Source organism: Strix aluco, chromosome 21 (genome assembly GCF_031877795.1).
Source record: "Strix aluco isolate bStrAlu1 chromosome 21, bStrAlu1.hap1, whole genome shotgun sequence".
In the NCBI taxonomy this organism is placed as follows: domain Eukaryota; kingdom Metazoa; phylum Chordata; class Aves; order Strigiformes; family Strigidae; genus Strix; species Strix aluco.
Window position 1 is genome coordinate 9,496,000 of NC_133951.1, and position 27,382 is coordinate 9,523,381.

At 60.0% G+C, this 27,382-nt stretch overlaps 1 protein-coding gene across 6 annotated transcripts; it reads right to left on the reverse strand.

Annotated features, from left to right (window-relative positions):
• Positions 1-270: 270 nt before the first annotated feature.
• RNF157 (ring finger protein 157) lies at positions 271-27,139 on the reverse strand. Of its 6 annotated transcripts, XM_074847380.1 has the most exons (20): positions 22,929-23,176; positions 17,107-17,225; positions 12,566-12,654; positions 11,842-11,988; positions 11,185-11,302; positions 11,004-11,070; positions 10,787-10,830; positions 9,854-9,901; positions 9,496-9,567; positions 8,803-8,962; positions 8,469-8,581; positions 7,932-8,170; positions 7,718-7,826; positions 7,403-7,514; positions 6,771-6,970; positions 6,565-6,630; positions 6,235-6,283; positions 4,597-4,707; positions 976-1,016; positions 271-514 (listed from the first exon to the last, which is right to left on the reverse strand). In XM_074847380.1, exons 1-19 carry the CDS (start codon positions 23,014-23,016, stop codon positions 976-978), a joined length of 1,992 nt encoding a protein of 663 aa, XP_074703481.1. In that variant the 5' UTR covers positions 23,017-23,176; the 3' UTR covers positions 271-514. The 6 variants fall into 6 exon arrangements, with proteins under 6 accessions (XP_074703481.1, XP_074703478.1, XP_074703480.1 ...); XM_074847377.1 differs by lacking the exons at positions 976-1,016; positions 22,929-23,176 and adding an exon at positions 26,759-27,139; XM_074847379.1 differs by lacking the exon at positions 976-1,016.
• Positions 27,140-27,382: the final 243 nt, after the last annotated feature.

Consider the following 27,382-nt stretch of genomic DNA (forward strand, 5'->3'; position numbering starts at 1 on the left):
GCCAACACTCCTCCTCAGCCCACACCCCTGGGCACCCTCCTCCTGTTGTCCCCCTCAGCCACATCTCAGGACCCCCTTTGTGGGGTGACCCCATCCCACCTGCTCCCCACGCTGAAGGAGAGGAGCCTGGGGGTGTGAGATGGCTGGGGGCAGGAGGGGACCCCAGCCTGTCCCCATCAGGGCTGGAGGATGGGAAGGTGCTGCTGGGGGGAGCCCTGACGTGATGTGGCTCTCGGCCCCTCTCTGCACAGCGGGGCCAGGCAGGAAAAGTCAAGGTTACCGTCTTTTCTTTCGAAAATCAGTCCTGTATACAGCCGAGGGATGGAGGTGGCGATGCCCACAGCGCCCGGGCACCAGGGTCCCTCTGGGTGGACAGGGGGGTTTGTGCCCCCGCCGAGGCTGAGCCCTCACACAGGCAGGGTGGCTGCTGCCTGCTCCAGGTCTCGGGTGCCAGGGGGGCGGCGGGGCCAGGGCGCCTGCTGCAGCCGCACGTTGTTGTTGGCTGCCTCTGGGCCTGGGGGGAGAAAATGGGGGGTTAGGGGCTCCCAAAGCCCACCGCTGCCCTCGGCTCATCTTTCCACGGGGGATGCAATTTAGTCTCTCCAAATAACCCCCACAACCCCAGCCCCTCTTGGGGTTTTGGCTGCAGCGAGGGCTGGTGAGCGCCTGCACTTACCTCTCCAGGCTGGAGGAGCTCCTTAAGCCCCTGATCTCTCAGGAATGCCAAGGGGCAAACGGGAAGCACCGCGCACCGTGGCCGGGTTTTAATAACCCAAAAGGAAGGGGGCTGCCTCTGCCCGCCGTGCCCAGTGAGAGGACACATGCAGATGCCCGGTGGGGACTGCAGGTTAGGCACTAAGGGATGTCACCCTGCCTGGGACAGCGAGGGGACTGCCAGCAATGCCAGGGTGAGGGATGCCAACGCCCCCTGGGTGATGGGGCGCGAGGCGGGCGCAGGCTCTGAGGGTCTCATACCTATTCCTCCATGTTAATGGGGCAGGAGTCCGGCACGGCGGCTGCGTAGCAGGAGAGACCAGAAGGCACATGGTGAAGGGGGGAGCGGGGGCATGCACAGGAGCGAGCAAACGGGGCAACCGCGGGGGGACGGGGGGATCCCCTTGCCTGCGAATGGGTCTGGGATGAGGACGGGGAGCTGCAGTGCGAGGGGGCCATCGTGCGTGCTGGCCACCGGGGTTTTGTGCCAAGGAGAACCAAGGGGTGGGCATGCCTCTGGCGTGGGGGACCCGGGTCCCCGCACACCGCCTCTCTGGCAGCAGGCTCCCGGTTCAGGCAGCACCCTCCAGCTGGAGCAGGGCGACAGGCAGAGCCTGGGACCTGCCTGCCCGCAGCTTGTGTCCCGCCACCCAAACCACCAGAGACTACGTGGTGCCCTTAGGAAGGGGGTGCACCCCTAAAGCAGGGCTTAACCACCAGCGAGGTTAAGCCCTGTTCCCAGGTGTGGGGACAGCTCTGAGCCCAGGGGGCTCATGCAAGGGCACCCCAAGGCCAAGGGCAAGCAGTGAGGCTTCCTCAGAGAGGGAGCAACAAAAATCCGCTGCCTGCTGATTTATGGGAGGTGACAGCTGCCATTTGGACTGGCTTTTCATGGCAAGCTCAGGCTGGAGAGCAAGGCACGTTAAGTCTGCGGATCCCAGAGGGAACGGAGAATTAAACAGGAACACACACACACACACCCCCCCATATACACACGCACACCGAAATCCCATTAAGAGCTTGATATTGCATAAGTCACTGCACTGCTCTGCTGCAGAGACCCGGCTCAGCTCAGCACACCCTTTGTAGGCTGCCGAGGAACGGGGCTGGGGGCAGCAGGACACAGTCTGGCTCTGCAGTGGAGACCCAGGCCTATGCCCACCCGCCTCTTCTCCCCTTGGGCTGCAGGAGGGGGCTCCCCCCCAACGTTAGCAGCCATCAGACCTGCCCTGCACAGACCGGCTCCCAAAGAGCACCGCAGCGAAACCCAACCGGCTCGCCCGGCCCGCTGTGGTATCACTTACAGCTCGGATCATCCACGGGTTGAAACCAGCAGAAACCCTTGTGGGATTTCAGGTCTTCTGCTGCCTCCGATGCAGCATCTCCCCAACCCTCCCCACCTTGCTACCAGCCTTTTTGGCAGGTCCCCCAGTTTCTCTTTCCAACACCACCCTGTCCCTGGTAGAGGATGTGGCCATGGCCAGAGGGTGCTCTGAGCCCTGGGGACAGCCCCTGCCACCCGCTGCACACCCCAGGGCTGGGCTGGATCCCCTTGAGGACACGGGTCTGCAGGTGTTACTTAAACCTTGTGTCCTAAAATCCTGGGATGTGGCCTTTCAACTCCTCCCAAAGCCCTCTCCCACCAGATTGAAATCTGCAGAGATTTCACAACAGCCCTGGGGATGAGCAAACCTTTCTGTTTAGAGGAATCACGTCCCGTGCCTTTATCCATTACAGAGACAGCAAAAACCAACCCATGGGACTGATCACATCAAAATCTCCCCACAAGAGAAATTGGAGGAGGAATAATAATAATATCATCTCTGGTCAAGGTGACTTTCTTTTAAGCTTTCAAGAAAAGAGCACCTGGCCCCAAAGTCCACCCTGTTCTTGCCGGCCCCATGGATGCGGTTACATCCAGACCTGCAAGAAACCTCTGCCAAAAAGGACTTTTTCAGTGCATGCAAACCAGCCCTACAATTGCAGTCCAGCACCGTTAAATCGTGCCTCAAATCATCTCCGTCGCAAAGCAGCCGAGTCCTGATAGCGGGTGGCTGCTGACGGGGAGCAGACGGGGTGGGGGAAGGAAGGAGCTGCCCTGAATCTAATGAATAAAACTGATGTTGCAAAGCACCGATTGCAACCAGAAAATGACCAACCAGCCATTACGGCCCCATGGGCAGCTGCTCCCCTTCACTGCCCTGGCCCCCCTGAGCTCTTCTGAGCACCTCGGGACACCCCAGGGCAATCCTCCTCCAACTCCTCCTCCCGAAGCCCCCACTATGCACCTCCTCTGCCCCCAGTGCGAGCAGCAGCCCCCCACTTTTCCCAGCGAATACCGAGGCCGGATCCATCACCCCTCTCATGCGGGCGGCAGCACAGCTCCCTGCTGAGGGCTTCGAGCAGCACAGCCGCCGGACACACGGACAGCCGTGGTGGCCAAAGGATGGAGAGTGCATCCTTGGCTGGGCTCGGCCCAGGGGCCAGATTCTGCACCCCAGCACATGCGGGGGATGAGGCCGCTGCAGGCCTCATGGCAGAGCAAGAATTTGACCCTGTGCCGGGGCTGTTTGGGCTGCAAAGCTCTCCCTTTCTCATCCTCCCCCCGGCACAACCAAGAGGGATGCGGTCAGGGATGGCTTTGCCTGGTGCCACAGCCAGGGGATGCTTTGCCGGGACCCCCAGCAAAGGCAGGGGCATTGCTGCCCCCCCCCCCCCAGTCCCTGCCCCAGTCCCCCCAGGCCAGCAGGGCTCAGCCAGTTGCTGCCAGAGGGTGATGGAGGGGACACAGGGCATTTGTGGCAGGCGCCCCGAGAGCCTCAGCTCTATTTCTGCAGTGCAGAAACCACCAGGAACAGGCAAGGCAGCAGAAGAGGAAGCTTTCCCAGAGGAGAAGGGGGGAAGAAAGAATTTCCCCTCCCTCCAGTGGGTTTCACCCTCCCTCTTGGCTCTCCAGCAGCCACTGTGGGTCTGGGACCTGCCACAAATTTAGCCAAAGGGGCAAGGCAGGGGCAGAGTTGCTTTCAGCTTGTCCACAAATGTATTGATGGAGACTTAGACCCTCAGAGGGCTTCATCGTGGCTTTTTGCCCCATTTTCCCCCAACACAGGCTGACAAAGAGGAGCCTGCAGCGCTGCGCAGGGTCTCCAGCCCGCTCGCTCCTTGGTCTGCACGGGGACCAGGGGTCAGCAATACATTTGTCACCTTTGGGCAACTCTGGGCAGGGAGGGGACACAAGCATGGGTTGAGAAAACCGTGTTGGCACAGAGCGAACATGAACTTTCACGCAGACAGAGGAGCCTGGGAGGGAGGAAGAAGAGAAAAAAGGGATGGAGAGAGGGTGGGAGGAGAGAGAAGTAGAAGGAGGGTGGGAGAGAAAGCGTGAAGAAACGGGAAAGAGGGATGAACTTTGGGGCTCTGCAGAAGGACAACCTGACCTGACGTGCCCCATCTCCCTGGCCTTGGAGGAAGAGGAGGGTGAGGCAGGCAGCCCCTGCAGTGAGGCTGGAGTGGCTGCGGATCTCATCCCAACCCAAAATACTGCTGCGAGTCTGGACCAGGCTGGAGTGGTGCCACACAACTGCCTTCACAGGAAGGGCTGGTGCCCCCCAGGGGCATCTCAGCGAAGCAAGTCTGCATCCCCCCGAGGACATCCCAGTGGGGACAGGTCACCCTGACCTACGGCTGTGGGGTGGTGACAGGCCTGGTGCTCAGCCCACCATGGGGTGGGTGGGGGGGTGCAGCGAGGACAAACTGGTGGGGATGGCAGTGGTGGGGATGGTGGTGGGAGAGGAGGAATGGATGCAAAGGGCTGGGGTGATGCGGGGCAGAGTGGAAGTGTCCCCCCCACCCCAAGTTCATGTTCAGCAGACGGCCACTCACCAGGTAAGCAGGCCTCAGAGCACAGTTTATTGTCCAGCGCTTTCACGTGTGCGATGCCCAAGTCATTGTTATTGTCACACCTCAGACCGAGGAAAGCGCCTGTCCTCGGGCCTGGAAGGGAGTTAAGGCAGTTAATGCCGTGGCTCAGCGCTGGGGCTTGCCGTTGCCTTTTTAGCAGTGGGGTGTGGGATTTCTGGGTCTTTTCCCTCTCCCCTCCCCCCCCTCTTTCAAAAAAAATAGATAAAAATGATGCATCTAGATGGGAGTGGGTGAAGAGCGGACAATAACAGCTGGGCACAGTCCGAGCTGCTCCTTTCCTTGCACCGGCCGCATTGGAGGGCAGCGAAACAGCAACGATGCGGCAATGGGCACCGGCACGCGTGAACCTGCTCCCCCACCGCCTGCCCGGGGTTCAACCAGACCTTCCCCCGGCACGGCCGAGCCGTCCCCGGTCGGTAGAGCCGGGCTGCGGTGGCACCTGTCACCTCCCGCCGGAGCCTCTCCGGCACCATCAGCACGTGTGCGAGAGCCGGGGGGATGCCGGGGGGAGGCAGCAACTGGATGCGTGGGGCAAAAGAAGCCGTAGCCAAGCTTTGCAGGGGGGCTGGGGGCTTTTGAGCTGAGGGAGGTAACTCTGCTTCTTAGCATCACCTGTACGAGAGATCAGCCCCCAGGTTCTTACCTGCATCCATCAGATGCAGGTGACTAAAGCTCAGGAGCGATGTTCCCAAATAAGCCAGCAGCCCCGCTGAGAATGGGCGCAGGACCGTGTCCTAAGGAGAAAGGCTGTCCTGCTCCTGGAGCTTTTGGGGTGCCCATGGATGTCCACCACAGCCCCTGGTTGCTCCCCAGTTGTCATATTTGAGTTTCCCTAACAGCAAGAGCCTCCCTGCAGAGCAGAGGCCAAGTTTGAGGGACGGGTGTTCCTGCTTTCCAGCTCAGATGAGTGTCTGGGTCAGACAGGGGAAGAGTTTTGGGACGTTTTTTGCTAACCAGAGACTTGCAAACATGGGAGGGGGCACACTGGGGGCCTCCCTATTGCCCAAAAGGAATCCAAGGTGGCTGGTGCCCAATGGCGTGGGGGTGACCACGCCTTTCCTTGGCTATTTGAGCACAAGGGAGGAGATGAGAGGAGCCCTCAATGTGCCTGTGTGGGCTTGCGAAAGCACACTGAGGACAGGCCAAAAAAAATTAGGAGAGCATCCCACAGGAATGATTTTTAGAGCCCCTTCCTATGGGAACCAGCCTAGGCAGGGGTCCCTAAGCAGGAGACTTTCAGAGATATGAGGAAAGACCTTCTTGGTGGGGGGAAGAGCACAGAGAAGCCTCTTTCCCACTTGGCCCATTGGAAACACCATCGGATCCTGCATGCCAACCGTCACCCCGCACCATGCTCACCGAGGTCCCCATGGCCAGCTGGCTTCCCCCCACCCACTGGTGTTCAACCCCGCCATGGGTGGCCCCGCTGTGACGGATGCTTGCCCAGCCCCGGTGCCCACAGAGTCAGGCAGGGCTCTCCCTGATGGCAGCCAGCAGGCAGGGGAGCTGGGGGCAGCGCAGCATCTGCCGCTGGCTTGGCTGCCCACTGGTGACAGCAAACCGAAAGTGAGGGGACAACAACGACTTGGGAGTTTTTACCGTCTTCCTGCGTGGGAGAGGCATCCTCATCCTCCAGCATGTCGTTGCCCTGTGGCACAGGCAAGAGGCAGCAAGCATTAGAGGCCCGCGGCGTCCCGGCCCTGAGGGTTTCCATGGAACATGGAAATGTCCTGGATAGGGGACAGCCCCACTGCCCCATCCGTCCCCAGGGCAGCCCCACAGGGACATGGATGTGTGGGCAGCCCCTTCCCTAGCCCAGCCCTGGGGGAATGCGGTGACAGCCACCCAGCTTCCCTCTCCGTGGGCACCCAGAGCCAGGCACAACCGGGGTCCCCCTGCCATGCCGGGGTGCAGGGCGGTTACAGTTACCTCGGCGTCGTGCTCCTCGGCCGAGATGCTGACGAAGTTTATATCCGGGGACTCCACAGGTGTTGACTGCGGGAAGAAGGTGGAAAAGATGGAAAAAAAAAAAAAATAAAGAGTCTGCTGCTGGATGGTTTGGAGAAGTTACATCCCATGGGGAAGCTCTTGAACCCGGGGCCTATGGGCACCATCAACAACCCCCTAGCCCCTACCTCTCCATCAGAGGCTGTGGCACTGGCAGCCGTGGGCGAGGGGAGCATGTCCCCTTCCTCCTCCTCCTCCTCCTCCTCCGTGCCGGGAGCGATGTAGGAGCCAGACATGGAGGACACGGTGTTGGTGCTGAGCTGGGAGTGCTGGCTCTGGGAGGAGGCCATGGACATGACGGACTGAGCCAGGCTGCTGCTGACGGGCTCTGGGGGAGAGCAGGGGCTGAGCAGGGCTGACAGACCCCCCCCAGCCCACCAGTGCGAGTTGCAGCACAGCATCAGCTAATTAAAAACAAGGCTAACGAGGATGAGCAGGGCAAGGAGCAAGGACCTGCTGCATGCCACAGAGGTGTGATGGGGGGAAAGCTGCCAGCAGCGGGTCCCTGGAACTTGCAGCCCCCCCATCTCTGGGTCTGTGGGGTGATGAGGCAGGGGCGGTCAATGCCCCCATGCCCCCCCATCTTCAGGTCTGTGGGTAACAAAGCAGAGGTGACACCCTGGGGCTTCACACAACATCCATAGCAGGGTAGAAAGGGGCCATGCAAACCCCCTCCGCATCCCCCCGCAGCAGGACGGACCCGAAACCATGATGCCGCTCTCCTGCCTTGCCAACGCCCGCGAGCCCCGCCGTGCTGTACCTTCTGGGGACGAGATGGTGGAGGAGAGGGGGGTCCCGGTGCACGAGGACTGGTCGATGGCTCCTGACGATGACAGGGTGAGGTTTTCACTCTCTGGTGTCGCACCACATTCCTGGAAGAAGGGCCCGTGGGGAGCATGGGATGAGGGATATTTGGCATGGAATGGATCCATCTCCTCTGGGCATCCTTATGGATGGAGGAAGAGCCAGGACGGGCAAACCCCAGCCAGACCCTCTGGTCCCAAGCTTCCCCAAAACCTGCCACCCTCCACCCCGTGCCTCGGCTCATCACCAGCACGTTTTGGAGAGCGCTCACCTCCTCACACCGGGCAGGGGATCTCCTCCTGGAGACCCTCAGCTCCGACTCGGTGCACGACTTCTCGTCCTCCTCTTCGGGCAGGATGGAGGAGTTCTGCGAGATGGACCTGCCCGGGGCGGGGAGGGGGGCAAAGCAGAGGGCTTCACCCCCGCCCACAGCCCCCAGATCCCCCTGAACCCCCCCAGACCCCTGCACCCACTCGGGTACTCACTTGGAGAGGCTCTTCTTCAGCTTGAGCCCCGGGGGGCCGCAGTCAGGGAGATGCTCGAGGGGCGAGAGGGCCCGCAGGGGGGGCAGGGGACCGTCGCTGCCGTAGGAGGGGAGGGTCCCCGCGCCTGGGGGGTCCCCCAGTGCACGCAGCGGCAGGGCAGCCGGCGACGGCGTCAGCGGCCCGTTGAGGGCCTCCAGCAGCGACACCACCTCGTAGCCTGGGGGGATGTTCTCTGAGGACTGGGGAGAGGGGGGAGACGGGGTGAGGGTCCCCTCCAGGCCATTTTGCTGCCCCCACCTCTGCTCCCCACAGGATCGGAATGCCCCGGGGAGAAGCCAAAACCCAGAGAATGGAGAAACTACCTGCACAAACAAAAGCCCCAAATCCACCATCTTTCTACCCAACCAAAAGCCCTTTTTTTGCAACATCAAACTTGCATTTTTTGCAAGATCAATTTGCATTAAATAAATAAACCCTGGCCCCTGGAAGCATGTGCATCCCCAAACCTCCCTGGCTTGGCCCCAGCTGGTCACTGACCGAGTGCTCCTCGGAGTCAGAGGTCTGTGAGGCGATGATGGGGTTGAAGCTGGTGGGCGAGAGGGGACCCAGCTTTTTCCTCATGGCTCGGATTTGAAGCAAGGCTCGGAAAGCTGCGACAGCAGGGATGAAAGGTGAGGTGAAAACTGGGCACCAAAAGGAGACAGCCCCCAGAAAAACGCCACCCCATTTCCCAGGAGGGGCATCCCCGTACTGTACAGCATCGCTGCACGTGGGGCTGGAGGAACCCAAAAGCTCAAGGATGGGAGATGCCAGCTGCCCCCCAGAGATGCCAATCCCCCGCCCCGAGATGCCAGCCCCCCCCAGCCCTTACGCAGCCTGCAGATGGGGCAGTTGTTGGCCTGGTAGCGCAGGGTGTCGGCACAGGTGTTGCAGAGGCAGAGGTGGCGGCAGGGCAGGATGAGGGTGTCGCGGACGTCCGAGAGGCAGACGACGCACTCGGCGCTGTTGTCGCTCACCTCATCCTCGGCCACCTGCCCCATGGGAGAGACGGGAACTGCTTGGCCTCGGTGTCTCCAGGCCGTGTGGCATGAGGGTGGGTGCCCTAAAATACTGGCTGGGTGCCCTGAGAGCTCGCTGCGGGGTCCCACCTGTGTCCTTGGGCTGCTTGCTCTTGAAACACAACCCTGGGATCTTATCCCTCCCCTCCTGGAGGCTGGAAGATAGGGCCAGACGCATCAGGCACCCCACGGAGGGATGCATCCTTCACCCCAACTTTTACATATATAGAGCAGAGCATGAGGCACATCCCATGCTTTGAGCCCCACACCCCCCTCCTAAACCAGCAAGATCCGTCCTCCACCTTCTCAAAGGACCACAAAGGATGGGGGGAAAAGGCTCAATCCTTCAGCTTTGATGCCAACACAGTGTCCCCAAACAGCTGCATGCCCCTGGCAGCTCCATGCCATGCTGCAAACTCTTGCCCTGAGCATGTTTTGGGGGCCAGACCTGTGCTAGGGGAAGGGAAGAGGGGATGTGAGAAGACCCACAAGATGCAGGCGCATACCTTGGAGTCCTGCGTGTTGTACTTGTTCTCGATGCCGTAGATCTCCTGCAGCAGGTAGCTCACACCATCCACCTGCAAGCCCATGGGGAAGGGGTGAGGGGCAGAGACATGCCCTCCCCAGCCACCACAGCTCCTGCTCCTCAGGCCAGCCCTCCTCACCCCAACATCCGTGGTTTCTCTTTGCATCGATGCACTCAAAATTGCACTCGAAAAGCTCCCTGGGAGGCAGGAGCAGGGCAGGGGCAGGCTGCTACCCACACCGGGGTCTGCTACTCCCCAAAAGCCCCTCATCACCTTCCCCACAGGGATGTGTACACGGCAGTAGCTGCCACCACCTCAGGGACACCCGGACACTCACCACTTGCTTCTGCTTGAGGGGCTTCACACAGAAGGTGCCATCGCTGTGCTGGAGGGAGGAGAGCACATGGGTGGGCACCGGGGCTGAGCACCCCAGGGACCGCTGTGCTCGAACACCCACCCACTCCATAGCTGTCGCAGCTCCCTCCTCACTCCCAACCAGCCCATTTGGCAGCAATTCTGTTTTTTCCCTGACACCCTGGTACCAGGCAGGTGTGGGATGTCACACACATCACAAAGTTGGAGACTTGTTGGAGCAAGGAAGATGCAGTTGAGACCAAATGCCTCAAAAGTGGGTGCTTAAAATCAAGGATTTGGGGGGAAAATCAAGGATTGGGGGATATTCGTAGAATCCTAGAATGGTTTGGGTTGGAAGGGACTTAAAAATCACCTAGTTCCAACCCTCCTGCCACGGGCAGGGACACCTTCCACTAGCCCAGGTTGCCCAAAGCCCCGTCCAACCTGGCCTTGAACCCTGCCAGGGAGGGGGCAGCCACAGCTTCTCTGGGCAACCTGTGCCAGTGTCTCACCACTCTCACACTTCCTTATATCTAATCTAAATCTCCTCTCTTTCAGTTTGAAACCATTACCCCTCATCCTATCCCTACATCCCCTGATAGAGAGTCCCTCCCCATCTTTCCTGTAGCCCCTTTAAGTCCTGGGAGGCCACTCTAAGGTCTCCCCAGACCCTTCTCTTCTCCAGCTGAACACCCCCAACTCTCTCAGCCTGTCCTCACAGGGGAGGTGCTCCAGCCCCCCGAGCATCTTTGTGGCCTCCTCTGAACCCTCTCAAGAATTTCCAGAATTTCAGGAGTAGCCCCAGACTAGTCCCAGCCCAGAAGCACTATTCTGAGCCCTGCAGGGTTTCTCCAGGCTCTTGCACCCGGTGGGCAAGGGGGCAGGAGACGGAGGACAGTCCCAGCTTGGCACTTACCTTCTCAAAGGTGGCCAGGAGCACGTGGCAGTGCCCGGTGTGCTCTGCAAGACACAAAGGGACAGGCAGGGCTCAGGGGACATGCAGGGCTCAGGGGATGGGCAGAGCCACTGTGGCAGCGAGGAAAATCAGAAGGCTCTGCCCAGTTGGTGCAAGGGTTGGCATCACAATGCCAGCAACTGGGAAAGCCCAAGCCAGCAAGGAACCCCCTCCTCACCCTCTCCTTCATCCACCACCGCATGCACCACCATGGGATACACCTCCCGATCCAGGTCGAAGCCCAGCTGGAGAGAGACAGGAGAAGAGGCTTGGAGAGATGGAGCAGTGATGGAGGCTTCATCCCACGTTCATAACCGCACCTGACCCTGTGGCTGCTGCCACGGGCTGGTGGGACCCACCTCCTCCTCGCTCCACTCAGAGGGGTCGACGGTGTGGGAGGGCACACAGAACTGCTGGCACACCCCCCGCTTGTAGTGCACCGTCTCTGACTGCAGGCTGTTGTCCCTGGGGATGTAGCTGTCCCGTGGAGAGAGGACAGAGTCAGGGGCACCGCGGGTGTACCCACACTCCTCCTGGTCCCCCCAGCTCGCAGGGATGCCAGGAAGATGGGAGAGAGGGGTGTCACTCCTCCCCTCCCGGATGCCTCTTGGGGACAAGGCATGAAGTCCTAAAAAGAACTAAAATAATCCACGGGGCTAAAATAACCCCAAGGCAGCCAACACAGGACAGGGATAAACCCACAGCCAACCAGGCAGGGACCAGGAGGGGCAATAATTTCTCCTGGTCTCAGCTCTGGCCTGGAGGTAACAAGAGGAGCAGGACGGGACAGGGAAGGAGGCAGTGGGGGCTGGCAGGGACCTGGCGGTAGCACCTAAAGGAGACAAGCACCCCCCTCCAGCTTCGGCACCATGGGGAGCTGCCTGATGCCCCAAGGAGGGGAGATGCTCCAGGGAGGAGAGACCATCTCCATCTCCATCAGCAGAGACCCACACCCTGGTCAGGAGGACACAGGCCAGGCTGGGGGGCGACACACGTGCCAGGCTGGGGCTCCTCACCTTGCCACCCCGTTGTGAAACTCCTCGCTTGCCTGGTAGTAGATGGTTATGGCCACACGGGCATCTGTGTCAAAGGTGAACTCCACGTTGTAGCGTACCTTGGCTTTGCTGACTTCTTCCCCCGGGGTCTTCACCTCCTCCGAGCACCTGGGGAACACAGAGGGTCCAGGAGATGGGCACTCCTTGGGGAGGGCTCGGGGTGCCCCAGGACTGATCCCCTGGCAGAGATGGCTTCCCTGGTGTGAGGTTCCCTTCGGCACCAATGGCCCTAAAAAGGGCTGCTCCCTCCATCGGGGGAAACTGAGGCACACCAGGAGGGCCTGGAGTGCCCAAGGTCAAGCCTGCAGGCTGGGAAGCACCGCAGGCGGATTCCAGCCATAATCCTGAATCTCCCAGGCTGGCTGCAATCCCCAGCCTCCCTCCAACAAAATCTTTGGAAGGTGGAGGAGAAAGAAAAAGCAAAGCACTTCAAAGGCAGCACTAAGCTCCTTTAATCCCGCAGTGGAGCCAGCACAGCCAGTGCCTGCCTGAGGGAACCTCACCCGTGCCAGGAGGGGAATGGGCACATTTGGACAGCAAGGGCTCATCCCCTCCGTCCGCCCGTGCTGAGATGACAGCATCCTCGTGCTCAGCATCCCCGGGAGCATCCAGCTGGACCCTTCCCTCCCTGTGGCTCACGGCCGTGGGGGGCCCAGCCTCGTCTTCCCCCCCCACCAGGACTCACTTGACGAGGCGCAGGGTGTCCTTGCGGATGTTGATTAAGCTCCTGAGGGTCTTCACGGGTTCCTGAGGAGGTGGAGCAGCATAAGGGAACTAGGATGAGAGAGACACCACTGAAGGCAGACACACACAGAGGGTTACAGCAGCCATAGACCCTGTCCCAGGACCCCCCAGTGACCCAGCCCCAACCCGACACCCCCATATAATGCAGGGACCTGAGGGGGGGGCTGTGCATCCGAATGGGTGCTGAGCACCCGCAGCTCCTGCTGGCACTTGGGTACCAGGCAGCGTGATGACAGGGACATCCCTCCGCAAAGAGCAAGCCCGAAAGCCTTTGCAGGGGACAGTTTCACTAGGGGAGGGCACGCAGGGAGGGGCTGTTCCTTGTCCCTTTGGCTGGAGGGTGAGGGGGACGCAGGGCACAGGGCAGGTGGCTGGCTGCTGATCTATTTTGAGGCTGTTGATGCAGCGTGGAGCTGCTGGATGAGGCTGGGCAGGATGAGGCTGAAGCTCTCTCCCTGCCTGGCAGCCAGGGAACCTGTCTCTGTTTTCTCCTGAGGATGGATGGGATTTGGGTGGCGGGGTCTCCGCCAGCCCCATGGGGCAGCTGGGCAGGACCAGGTGGGCAGCAGCGCTATGAGGAAGAGGTGTCAAGCCATCCTCCAAGGTGACCTTCTCCTTCCTGTCCACCTGCAGCCACCACGGGGGCTACAGAGCTTGCTGAGGAGAGGGGACACCCTCTCCTTGGTACTGCAGCCACCCAAGGGAGACTGAGGGCACAGAGGAAGGGGGGTGGGACCCATCTCCCAGGTATGTTGAACCCCAGGAAGGGATCAGCCCCGCCAGGGGACGACACAAACACACATTGGAGAGACAGAGGCTTAGGCAGGGATTAACTTCTGGCTCGTTGGCAAGGTGTCACCATGTGCCAGGGGACAGCCAGAGCCAGGAGGGTGTCAGGTGCCATCGGGGATGGCAGATGCTCACAAGAGCCAAAGAGCTCAAGCGCTGCCTTGGGAGAGGGGTAGGTAACCAAACCAGGCTGCCTGGGTCCCTTCATCCCCCCACGCTGCCCCCAGCCCAGGGAGGGGAGACTTGGGGATGGTGAGGTGCCTGCTGCACCCTGATAGCGAGGGGACAAGACTGAATTGCAGATGGCACCTGGGGATGCCCCGCGGGGAGCCAGGTGCCCATTTCCCATGTCCCTGGCACCCTCGTGCGGGAAAGCCATCATCATCTTCCCCGTCCCCAAAGCCAGCATCATCTCCCCGGTCCCCAAAGCCAGCGTCACCTTCCCCATCCCCAAAGCCAGCGTCACCTGTTACCTTCCCCATCCCCAAAGCCCTGCAGAGCAGGATGGATGGGGCTGGGGGACCCGTACTGGGCTCAGCGGGATGGGACAGGACATGCAGCTTGCAGGACCAGGCAGCGCAAGCAGAGGCCTGCCCCATCCCTGTCCCACCATCCAGGCGTCACCTCCCGTGTCCCACCATCCCACGGCTCTGGTCCCACCAGTGACAGCAAAAGGCAGGTTAAAGCCTGGGCTGGACCCAGCCTGGCTGATGGCACAGGGCACTCTGAAGATGAATCCACGGCACCTTGGAATCGCTGCCCCCTCCCTCCCCTCCAGGAGGGGCAAAGGGCGGCTGAGTCATTAATCTGGTGTTAATAGGCTTTTTAACGAGTCACTAAAGGTGCACCTGCAGAATTGCCAGGTTGCAGCTGGAAAGGAGCAAGTGTGAAAAAGCCTCCAGGCTGGAGCTGAGCCATGTTGTGACATGCCCTGCCATATCACCATACATCCTCTGCTATTCAAATTAATGAAGCAATCCAATCTTGCTCATTTGCACTTTGCCCAGTTGAGCTGTACCCAAACCAGCCCGCAGTAAGTGGCAGAGCTTGCCCTGGCAGGAAGAGCACCCATGGGTGCAAGCCCCCTCCCACCGCAGCACCCAGGGGTAGGCAATGGAGCAGGAAAGGGGGGGCCGTTGGGCGGAGCAGGATGGGGAAGCACCACAGGTAAATTTCTTGCTGCAGAAACCACTTTGCCGTCACGGTTGAGCTCTTCCACACACACATCTGGGCCCTTTCTTGGGGGGTTGGGGCTTTTTTTTGAATGAAATTTTGCAGGCCAGATTTGCACATCGGAAAGGGGTAGTTTAAAGGACTTTTTGCATCTCCTCAATTTAAATCAAACTGAAAAACAACAGAAAAATCCTCACGGCAACCGTTACCCATTTAAAAACACCATCCATGCGTCTATAGCGACATTTGGTCCAAACTGGCTTCTGTTAAAGTGAAAAAAAATCTACTCAAATATCTCTCTTGGGTTTTTTCTACAAGCAGACCCAGGCTGGTTTGCATGGGCAGAGAAACCCAGCAGCACATTTCAACAGTCCCCGGCTTCCCCAGAACACCCCACACTCTCCAGGTACCACAAATCTGCTCCTCAGCCCCTGCAAAGGTGTCCCAGCATGGTGGCAGCTACTTAAACCTTCCCAGCAACGCCCTTCCCAGCCCCTTGGGAACCAATCCCGAGCTGGAAAATCCAGATTATCCCGTATCCGTGGAGGGGAGGGTCTGCACAGCCTCTGGGTGCTCGGCACATCCCTGCGGCAGCAGCACTGTTACTAGCTCAGCCAAGGTGCTCAGAGAGCACTTGGGACACAATTTTTCCAAGACTTCCTAGCCCTCCACACCCAAGGAACCCGAAATAAATCCCCCACCAAAAAGCACTGGCCATCTCCGATGTTTCCAGCCCAGCCAGGGCTCTCACAGCACGCCAGACAGCGAAAGCATCGCAGCCAAGAAGCATCAGGACAGGTTTTGGAGACAGCATCAGAGATGCCCAAACGGTGCCTGGACACAGGCTTGGACCAGAAACAACACAGGTCCTCCCCGACCTCTCCCTGAGCCCCCAAAACTGGCCTGACCCAAAAGCCCAGCCCCAAAACGCCCGCCGTTTCCCAGGGAGATGGGACCTTGGTCACAGCTCAGGGCCATCGGTAATTAAGCCGGAGCAGTGCAGTTTAGTTTGCAATGTTATATTAATTCTTTCTGCTGTTTCCAAGCTGTTCCTTTACCTTTCCCGCTGCTTCTGCTGTCAGGGCGTCTGACTCAGAACTGCTCACTGGGCAGTTTAGAGGCTTTTACTGTCATCAAGGGCTCGCTGCTGGAGGGAGAACCCCAGTGCTGACTTTTCATTTTCTAGGGAAGCATGGAGGATGGAGAGAAAGGTGCTGGCTTTGCCCATGCAATGCCCATGGGTTTTAGGGAATGCTCCTGCCCTTGGCTTTACTGGGATCCCCGCTCTGGCACAGCCCAGGGCCGTGTGCTTCCCCACGGAAGGGCCATGCGATACTGCCAAAACGCTGCTGAAGATGATTTCAAGGAGGAAACACAAACTGGGATGGCAGAAGCCTCGCCAGCCCAACACAGAGCAGGCAGCATTTGAGAGCTGGGCCAATAGCACCAGGTAAATTTATCTCAACTCTAGAAAAGCTTTGGTGCTTTTTAAGTCCTCACTTTGAATTTTTTTTTAATACTTGAACCTCCTACTACTCCAGCTCATGCTGGAGAGCCACCCTGCTGAGATGCACCTGGAAGAGCAAGGGATGTTAGCCCCTACAGCCAAAACCCGCTGTGGGGACCGCCCCACTCTCATTTCCTCCCCTTCCAAAGGCAGAAAACACATCCCCAGGACCGTGGGCTCTGGGGATCTCCCCTGCAGCCGGGTTTCCCCGTGTCCTGGGGCCAGCTGGAGCAGGCAGCACCCAGCACCGCAAAACCCATCAGTGCTGCCCCACAGCCCCCACCAACCCGTTTTGTTTGGGTTTTTTTCCCCTATTGGCTAGAGCTTGGGGAATATTTTCACCTGCTCCTGTCCATGCTACTCTACCCCACAGCACGCCAGCACCACTCCCAGCATGTCCCCCACCCTGTGCTGCCTGGGCTGGGAAAGGTAAGAGGGAGTGAGAAAGGAGGAGTTGGGCTAAATCAGCCCATTACCCCTCACCACCTTCCCCAGCTGATGTTTTTAAGTTGGTGGGTTTGTGTGTGCAAGCAGCCCTTTGCTGGTTAGAAAATATGTGCAGGTCTGATGAGCCACAACACGGGTACTGCAGAGAGTGGCACCCAAAGGCAGATGTCACGCCATCGCCCGGTCCATCCCCAACCACCTGCAAACCTATTCAACCCTTGCAACTCAAGTTTGGCACCGAGATGAGAGATATAGCATTAACATTATGTTGCTGTGGAGCGTGTAGACGCAGGCAGACAGGCTGAGAGGAGACCTGGGTTAGTCCCTGATGGAGGACAGGCTGCAGCAAGTAACCAACCCTTATATTAGACATCAGAGAATCCAGTTGGGCCACCCCAGGAATTCTTGGCTGGCTCTGCCCTTGGGGGGTGACAGTCAGCAGCCTTATACCATGCACCCCCATGACACACACAGTCACTACCATTTTGGGAAGGGGCATGCCCAGGCCCCGTGTCCCCCGCCAGGCCCCATGTGCCCCCCAGCCTCGTGTCCCCCCCGGTGCCCACCACCACAGGTCGGTTCCCCAGGAAGTTGAGGTCGCTGTTCTCGCCGAAGAGGTAACCCTCGGGGTGCGTGGAGTCAAACTTCTCGCCACCCATGATGAAGTGGTTGGCAAAGTAGCTCCCTGGAAAGAAAACACAGAGAGACTGCCTGAGTGGAGGGGGAGGACGGGGCTTCAACCAGGTGATGGAGCGGCATGAAGCCACCGAATCGATGGCTCAGAGGTGGCTTCATTCCCAGGGTCACCTTGCTGGGAGCCCTTCAGGTTGAGCTCATGTGCTGCCAGCCCCCAAGCAGGCAGAGCTGAAGGGGGAGCTGGCCAAGATGTGACCCTGCCTGGCTGCCCTCTGCCTGCCTGTCCTGCCCTCCCCTCTCCCTGCCTGCATCCCCCCGCCGCCATCCCTCCCAGCCCTGCCTGGCCACCGCGATGACCGGAGTGTGGGCAGAGAGAGCCGGGATGGGGAGAGGCCGGTGCTGGGGTCCAGCCCCATGGCAGTGCCTGGCCCAGGGGCTGCTCCATCCAGCAGGATTTAATGGGAGCAGAATCATACCCTGGGGCTTCGGCTGTGTCCCTCCCCGAGTGCAGCGCCCACTCCCCTTTCCCTGCTCGGGAAATCCCTGTGAGCCCCAGCCCAGCCTGAGCTGCCCAAGGTCACCCCGACCTTGAGTCATCCCCGCACTGGCAGGGGTGGCCAAATCCTGGTCAGTGAGCAGGAACGGGAGATGGGTCCCAGGGCAGCAGAGCAGGAGAGCAGCACTAATCCTCCACATAAACACCAGCTAATTTCCCCGAGGAGGCAGGAGAGGCAGCGGTCACAGCCTGTCCTGCCAGAGCACCACGTCTCCAGAAGCCCTGGGAGCCCTGGGGCAGCTGGGCTGGCTCCTTCACCCCCACCCACGCTGCCAGGAAGGGGCAGCACAGACCAGGCACACAGCCCTCAGAACGGGCAGGGATGGTCCTGCCCAAAGCCCGACATCACAGGCCTCGTGTGCCATCCAAGGCAGCATGTCTGCAGCCAGACACCTGCCCGGGTTTGCCACGGCCACCACCAAGAAGGTGGGCGAAGCACAACTGAACTGAGTTCTGTCAGTTCTCAGCCTGAAGCCTTCCCTAGGAAGGACCTGCCTGCAGGAGGGAGGATTCTGGGGGGCTGTAGACTCTCCAGGAGGTCAGCAACCCCCCTGCAAAGTGTCCCACATTGCCCTGATGAACACCAGGCAATGACCAGTGTCCCTTCTTCCCTCACAGGGTAAAGCACAGAGCCAAAACACTGGCATGTCCTGTCCCCCAAGCTCGGAGCAGCCCCCAGGCCAGGCACTTCTCAACTACAGGAGTTATTTTCCTCCCAGCTCAACCAGGAGATGACTGGTGCCTGCTCCTTGTTTGCGAGATCCGGGGGGCAGGAAGGTCGGGACTTCTCCCTGAGGTGGGAAAAGGAAGGGAAAAAGGGAGGTGAACAGGGATGGCGAGGAGCAAGCAGAAGCACCAGGAGCCACGAGAGGCAACGGATGGAGGATGCACACGGCGCCCTGCATCCTGCCAGCCACGGGGACAGGATCTAGTTTGCAAAAACCCCAAACCCAACAGCACAGAGCCATCCACAGCCCCACTGGGGACACCCCGAAACTAAACCTTTGATGTCCACAGATAAAGAAGCTCACGCCTGGGCTGCAGCTCTGCTTGTGGGGACTGAAGTCAGAGCTGGCAGTTACCTCCCAGCAGATGCAGCGACTGCCCAGGGCTGGATCAGGCCTTAATACTGCATTTAAAAAACAAAACCAATCCCAAAGCTCACAGGGGAGAAGGAGAGGGGATCTAACACCAGGGCAGGAGGGACGAGTGGGGCCGTACAGCTTCATCTGAAGGCCCTGCCACGCAGGGATGCCCGGATGCAGCGCGCCCATTAGCAAATGTCGACCATCAATTATTGATGCCTGCTGCTTTCTGGGCCCATTTTCCATGTACATAATTTATAGGCAGCTCCCCAGGGAAGGACACAGCCACGTAAAAAAAAAAAAAAAAACAAAACAAGAGCAAAGTGCCTTTGGAGCTGCCTGCTGGGGGAGAAGAGGGCAGTCAGGAGCTTTTCCTGGCACGAACTTGGGGTGAGAGCAGGAGATGGAAAAAAAAGATATTTAAACCTGCAGAAAACCTACCCCAGCACTAGGGAAAAGCTGGACAGTGGAGCACAGGCTCTCTGCGATGGCCCCAGTCATGGTTTGGTGGGTGCTGGGGACTCCCATAAAATGGGCAGAGCAGGTGAGGACCACACTGCTGTCACATAGTCTCTCTGCCAGGAGTTGGGAGCACCCCTGGGTGCTGCAGGCTCCCGGTGCACCCCGTGATGGCCCAGGGGTTTCAGCTCCCCCTTTGCAGCAGACAGCACTGGCCCCGTGCTCCCTCCCAGGGAAGGTTCTCCAAAAACCTTGCCATTAAACAAGAGCCCTGAGCTGTGCTGGGCTCTGCCAGGGAAGCACCAGCATGGAAAAGCCCATGGCATCAGCAAAGCCCAGGAGCCTGCCAGCTCCACCGGGTGCCAGTGACCCTGTAGGCACCGCCGGGTGGCAGAGGAGTGAAGCACCTTTCCAGCCACAGCCACCTTATTATCGGCTAATTATAAATCCTTAACCAAAGCCTACCCCCAGGGAAGGAAAGCCAGTCAAGGACGGTCACGTTGCAAAGGGAAAGCTGGGCTTTAATGAGATCTTAAACTTCAGAGACTCAGTGAGCGTGTGGGAAGGGCTGAACAGAGCGGCTGCTGGAAAGGAGGAATAAACCAAAATTCCCCAAGGTTCTTGGCAAATAGAGTGTGTCCTGCACGCCTGCCGGTACCAGCACGCGGGACATATCTGGCACCAGCCGGTGCCGATGACACTGTCAGCCCCTTTTCTCCATGAGTGCCAGGGATGCCACCTTGCCCAGATGCCCCGAGATGGGCGAGGACCCCGTGGGTGCAGACCCTGGTGCGTGCTGTGGCCATGCCCGTGGCTCTGGCACATGGTGGCACACGTCCTGCATCATCCCCTGAGCCATCGCTGCCCTGCTGGGGTCTGGCTCAGCTCTGGTAACACAGCCTCTGGCTCTCAAACGTCAGAGCCTGGATGTTTCAGCTGGGTCACAGCCTGGCTCTCCAAAGCAGCTAAAATAGAAAAGCTCATTTTCAGCCCATCCGCACGCTCCCAGAGAGGCAATCGCCAAGTTTCACACAGGCTGGGGTCAGCCTAGTGGCTGTGGCACGGTGCTGGCACAGGGCACAGGAACACCCTGCGGCAGTGGGTGCCGGTACAGGGTGCTGCCACAGGCACAGCACCGCCTGGGCGAAACCCCGGCTGGTTAAAAGGTGCAGGGTGCTTCTGCCCCAGGGCACCCCATCACCACCCAGTGAGCTGGCACACTGCGGTTTATTTAATTCAGCGCTCTAAAGCAGGCAGCCAGAGCCAGCAGCAGCCCGAGGCAAAGCCAAAGCCAAACCCTGGCCACAGCACTGCTGTGTCAGCCCTCACCCACTGCGGCCCTGGGAGCCCCCTGGGCTGCTCCCTGTGCCTTGGCAGTGCCACCACCATGGGGTTGTGCCCCCCAGATTGGGGGTGTCTCTGCCTGGGCAACCCCTTTGCTCCTGTTCCCAGCCAGGACCCTGCTCCCTGTCCCCGCTCCCGTGTGCCTCAGGGGAGCTCAGTGCTGGCCTCAGCCAGGGACAGGGGCTGAAAGCCAGGGACTTGCCCCAACAGGCATCCCACTAGCCAGGCAGTGGGCTCCATAAACAGCCCCCGCTTGCTCTCCCTCCTATCGCCTTTGCCAGCATGAGGTTAGAGCCCTGAAGTAAATCCCAGCCTTTGCTTCAAAATACTGGTTTAACTAATCCCATCCGCACCCTGCCTGGAGGGGATGGGACCCCCAGGATGGGAAAGGGAGATGCTTGACTGGGACAAGACATGGCTGCCCTATTCCCAGGGGCTGCACTGGCCATCCCAAATGAGCCTGCAGCAGAACAGCCAAAGTCATGTCTGAAGAGAGGGAAATGCCTCAGGGTCCCACAAGACCCTCCCTGAGGGCCATGTTTCCAAAGCCAGTGGCTGTGTCCAAGCAGCATTCGAGGCGAGAGAAGTGCTGCTGCCACAGAGTCAGCTCCGCTGCCCGGCACGTCCTCCCCTGCCTCCCCCCTGGCTGCTGGCAGCGCTGAAGGCAAATCCCCTCTCAGATTAAAAGCAAACCAGCCATAATCTCCCCCGGTCACCAGCCTGTTTTCGTCCCAGTGCAGATGGCCACGTCACCTGGGCACCTCCTGCCCCTCTCCCTGAGGACCCTGGGCAGTACCAGGACCATTCCCCACCCCCCGGGCTCTGCCCAGGCCCCATCGGTGGGACCAACCCAGCTGAGCACACCTGAAAGCCGCAGGTTCTCTCTGAAAGACAGAATTAAGCATCAACCTGGTGTCTTCTGCTAGCTGAGATGAGTTGGAAGTACTCAGCTGGGTGCACTTGCTCCCCCAGAGCAGGGCACAGGACTGACACCCTCCACCCCAGACATTTCAAGAGCCCCTAAAGAAGAAGCAGCCCCAAGATAAAAGCCTTTAACGCATGGCCCCTGCAGAGAGCAAACCCACAGATGGGGTGGTCCAGCTTCAGCTGGTATCAAGGTGACAAAAGCCTTGAAACCGTGTAAAAGGGGGAGCTGGGAGAGCCCCACAGGAGGACAGGCAGTCCAGGATTGGCCACCTCCACCCCGCAGCGTCCCGGTTAACCCCCACCACTGCAGATGTGCCAGCCAGCTGTGCAACTGATTTCAGATTAAAATTAAAAAAAAGCACCAAGCACAGCTTTTCAGGACAAGAGAAGGGTTTGTGTTGGCTGTAATTCTTCCTAAGGAGGTTTTTATTTGTAATTAGCGAGTAATTTGTCACGGCACTAATGATCCAAGCGTTTACCTTATCCTATTAACTACCAGAATAGTCACCTATTAATAATATTCAGTGCCGCAAGGATCCTGTGGCAATCCCCGCGCACACACACGATGCTCCCGGGCATCATCCACTGATAGCGGTATTTTTGTGGCTCTGAAGCGCTGCCAACCCGCGGACCAGACTCCATCACCTCTCCTCATAGTGACCCCCTCACGGCCCCCCCGGACACCTGCTCAGGCTGGCCCTTTGCAGGGAAAACCAAGGCACAGAGGGGAGGGACGGATTTTCCAAGGTCACGCACAAGGTTTGAGGCAGGGCCGGCTTCGGGAGCGGGAGAGACATCACGGCTGAGCCCCAAGGCAGGGTGAGGAGCCGGGGCAGGCAAAGTCTCCCCATGGCAGAGGTTGGGGTGCCGCTATGGGGCAGGGCCCTGGGAAGGAGGGATCCCCTCCAATCCCTCCCACCCCAGCCTCTCTCATCCTCCCGGGAATTTAAACCCAGGCTTTTCCCAAGCAGCCAGCACCGGAGCGACCGGCTATAAAAAGAGCTCCAGCCTTCCCAACCCCGTGCCGCAGACCACGGGTATTAAAAAAATCATCATAATTATGATTAAAGTCGCATCAACTCAGCCAAGTTTGGGAGCCGGGTTGGGCTGGCAAAGATGCGCCCAGAGAGGGGGCACCCTGCGAGCAGACCCAGGGGTGCCCCCATCCCCACCGCGCCGCACGGACCCAGGGCGCCCAGCACCAGATCTATATTTTTTAGGGTGCCCCCCCCACCCCAGCTGTGTGCGCTCAGGCTTTGTTTTGGGGTGCACTGCGGCATCCCCGGCCGGGGCAAGGTCGTGCCCGGTCCCCGCCCTGCTCGCTTGCTGCCCCCCCCGCCCAGCGGCGGCACCAGGATGCGGGACCCCCCCGGCGGCTCACCGGATTTCGGGGGGTATCTGTAGACGGAATTAGCGGGGATATCCACTTCCTCCACCCCTGCGTTTTGCCGGCTGGTCAGAGCCCCCATGGCCGGGCCGGGGCTCAGCGGGCGGGATGTGGCGGGATGCCCCCCCGCCCGGGACCGGCACCGGCACCGGGGCTGGCGGCGGCGGCCCCCGCCCGCAGCATCCTCCGCTCTGCGCCGCGCCCGGCACCGCCTCCGCGCTAGCGCCGGGGCTGCGCCAATGCGGGGCCGGGCCGGGCCGGGCCTCCCCCGCCCCGCACCGCCCCGCCCCGCCCCGCCCCGGCTCGGCACGGCTCGGCACGGCTCGGAGATGCCGCGGGGCTGGGGGACAAGGCGCTGCCCCTGTCCCCAGGATCACCCTGCCCCTGTGTCCCCCACCCGCACAGCAGGGGCCCCCCTCAGGTGCCACTTACCTGGACCCCCTCCTCCCCCCGTGGCACACGCGTGACCCCAGTGCCACCCCCGCTGGCACCCAGTTGCCTCTAGTAGCGGTCACTGGTCCCCTTTGCCATCACCCCCATACCATTCATCTGCCCACCCCCCAGTCACACACCCCAGTGACCCCTGCGCACCCCAGTATCACTCTCCTCCCACCCCCAGCCCCACCAGCTGGGTGACACTAAGCAGCATCCCCACCCCAGGGACCCCCAGGGACAGCCTGGGCCCCCCCGGCTGGCTCAGAGCACGACCCCTCTGTCCCTGTACCCCCCCCCCAGCTGCTGGGGTGACCCCTGGGAGAAGGCCAAGCCCCCCCACTTTTCCCAACCAGTCGCCTGGCACAGGGGAAGGAGAGGGAGCTGCCGTTGGCACTGGGGTTGAGCCCCTCTGGCAGCTGCCCAGTGCTGGGGGGGGGGGGGGGCACAGATTAAAAGGCCCCCCAGTGCACACCTCCATCTTCTCCGTCCTGCCTTCCCAGCTCTGCTCCGCACCAGGAGCAGCTGTATTTGCCGGGCACAGCCTCTGGAGGCAGGGAGCTGGTTCTCTGCTCTGGTGCACCTCAACACACCCCCAGATTCCCCCAGTTCCCCCAGCATTAAGCTACTGGGAAGCACTGGGCACCTTCACATCTTCCCCTTGGGAATGAAGGTGAAGGATGGACCCTTCGACTGCTCGCTTAAAAACCCTGGTGATGGATTAGTCCTGCAGTGCAAGTTAGTGGAGCATCACATGATTTTGATTTGAGTTGATAACACGAGTGCTATAAATATCAAACAGGAGATGTGCAGAGAGGCGGATCAGTGGCCCCGATGTCCTCGGCTACTCAGTGGTGACGAGCAAAGGCCGCCCCCGAGGCTCCCCCCTTCACATCCTCCCTGCAGAGGGGACACATGCATCTCCCTCCCCGATTGCTTTCTACCAGCACAGCCCCAAGGGCAGCTGAGAAAAGCCAAACCAAAGAGCAGCCACCACCAGGGCAAGCCCAGGGGCAGCTCTGTACCCTGTTTTGTCAGCCAGATGCTGTCACACCAGGACCCACGGCCCCGGCAGTGACACTGTGTCTGCACCGCTGGATGTCACACCTGGGCTGGGTGCCAACAGGAGTGCTGGCCCAAGAGGAGCTGAGGGTGACATCAACACCAGGAGCCTGCCCCGGCTCTGGGTGCTGGCACCCAGCTGGGAGCCCCGAGAGCCCAGGGGCTGATCCCCACTCACCCCAACACACATTTCGGAGACCCTGTTCTGCAGATGGATCATTTACAAATCTAGCACAGCCCAGCACTGCTGAGCTGCCAGCACGGCCCCGCTCCTCTGCCTCACTCCAGCCAGTGACAACAGCGAGAAACACGACCCTGAGAGAGGGAGCCAGTGCATTTCATTACCGGCACACAACAGACTGCAGGGTTTTAGTGCAGATAATAATTCAAAGTTATCCCCGTGCAGATCCATAACCCAGCAGTCATTACACACAGAGCTGCTGCGTGCATGCATGGCTTGTGGGGTGGTGTTTTTTTTTTTTTTTTTCCAGCAGTGTATTACTGCAGCAGAGGATTTTGTAGGACAGTGCCGCAGTGGAGCGCGGGAGCGCAGGCAGGAGCTGGGTGACGATACAGCTTCGAGGGCAGGTTCCCTCCCAAGCCTGCCCGGCCACGTACGCACCAGACCCCAGCACATGTAAAGCCAGAACGAACCCCAGTGGGGCTGACCTGGCAGGGCTGTGGGGAGGGTGAATCCAAGGCACAAAGAAAAAGCAACATTTAACCCCAAAACGCACCTGCTGCTGTGCAAGATGCAAGTCTGAAGCGCTCATGCTGCCTGGCCGTGGGATTTGGTGTGTACGTTTGGCAGGGAAAGGGGATCCTGCTCCAGCCTCCCTGTGCTGAGAGGGAAACTGAGGCATGGGAGGGCCCAGCGGTTTGCTTGGAGGTTAAACAGGAGAGCAAGCAGCTCACCCATGGCAGTAAATGTTTGTCCGTATACCCAGTATTCCCAGTCCACTCCCAGTCCCTCCAGCAGTCACTGGCACATGCTGCAGAGCCAACCACCCTCCCCTGGGCTGGCTCAGACCCCAGCTCTGTGCAGCCCAGCACAGAGGCTGCCCCAGCCCTGCAGCATGGGAAAGGCTGGGGAGGGGATGGGCCCTTCGTTAGCGGGTGCTGAGCCCCTAATGAGGGCTGCTGCATTGTCAGCACACTCCCCCCCCCCCCCGGGCTGGTTCCCATATCAGCTCCTGGCCCAGAGGGCACAGCAGGGTGCTGGGAACCCACAGCCTGCCTGGAGGGGTGACCCCACACCCCCCCGCGGGTCCCAGGGGGTGGCAGGGCAGCGCACCTGATGGGAGGATGGAAGAGCCTCTCAGGCAGGATCAGGCCAAGGAAGTGATGGTGAATCCTGCCCTCGCTGCAAATCCTGCCTGAAAAAGGGGTTTTTCCACCAGCTGGTTGGTGCGGTGGGAAAATCCGAGGTGTTTGCAGCGGTCTTGTGGCTCCACAGCCAGGCTAAGCACAGAGTTTCATTTCGAAGGACTGATGGTCCTGCCTGCTTTTCCAAATGTCACTAACGCTGCATTTTATCACGGCCTTGCACACCCGCTGCCTGTGTGAGCCCCGCTGGGTTGTGAGTGAGGGCTCACAACAGCATTTTCCTGGGTTTCAGAGCAGGCGCTACCTGAGGCTGGTCGCTCGCAGCTTTGCTAGCTCAGCTAAAGCCGCGCTGCGCACACAAGTGGGTGTTTCTGGCAAGCGGGAGAGGTCCTGAGCGCTCTCCAGGGCTGTGCGGAGGAGGAGGCAGGTCGGTTTGGGATCTCAGCTTCTGGAATTGCTCCTCTCACACCTCCACCTGCCTCAGGGCTGGTTTTGCCCCAGGAGGATGAAGCTGCCAAAATCTCAGCAGGGCGAGCAGGACCCTCTGTACCCACTGCTGCATCCTGGTGAGTGGGATCCCCCTGAACACCCCAGGGCGATACCCAGCCTGGGGAAACCACGCGCTGTCATCACTTCGCCGTTGTGCTGCTGCCTGCCAGAGCCCACCTCCACGGGACCATCGTGACTTTGCAGAAGTCCCACGCGGGCTCTCGCACACAGACCGATGGGGGTAACCGGCCACAGATGCTGCTTCAAGTCTCCATCCCTCCACCTCTTCATTTCCTCTCCCAGCTGGTCACCACTGCCACATTCAAACACCCAACGGCTCTTTTCAGCTTAGTCTATTTTTGCACCATCCACATGCAAAGTTCCCAGTTTACTCAATTGGTTTTTAAGTGTTACTTTTCCCTTTTTTATTAAAGGCTTTTGGGTGTGCATTGCACTGGTCCCACTCGGTCCCTGAACCCCACGGGGGGACACGCACTGGGGGGAAGCTCACTCACCCTTGCAGGCTGCAGCTGAAGCTTGGAGTCACCAGGATTTTAAACATTATATTATAAAAAAAAAAAAACAAAAAACAAACCAAAACAAAACCCTCAAATTTGGGAGCTCTGCCTGAGCTCCTGCTGCCGGGGCCTTCCCCCGGGAGGGGCACAAGGGTGAATTACAGGCCGGGGGGCCCGGTTCCCCCTCCCGCCCCAAGGCTGGGCCCTTGCTCCGGTGGCAACTGGGTCCCTCAAAAAGCGGGGGGGGGAAGGCAGCAAAATGGGGGCTAAGGGGGGAGAGGCTAAGCAGGGTGGGTAAGGGGGGAGCCCCCCCCCTTCCCCCCGCGCCTCTCAATGAACCTCCTCAATGAACGTGACGTCACCAACGCCGCCGGGAAAAAAAAAGCCTCACAACTCACCCAATCAGCGATCTTCTACCGTCCGCCCCGCCCCACCTCGCGTTCAACAGCCAATAGGAACGCCTCCTGCAGCCAAAACACAAGCGCCGGCCAATGGAGAGGCGGCGGGGCGGGGCGTGGCGCCGGGGCAGCTGGAAGATTCGAACCGAACGCCCGTCGGGGCGGGCGGCGCGGCGGCAGCCAATCAGGGCGCGGGGGCGGGGCCTCCCCGTGTGTGTGTCTG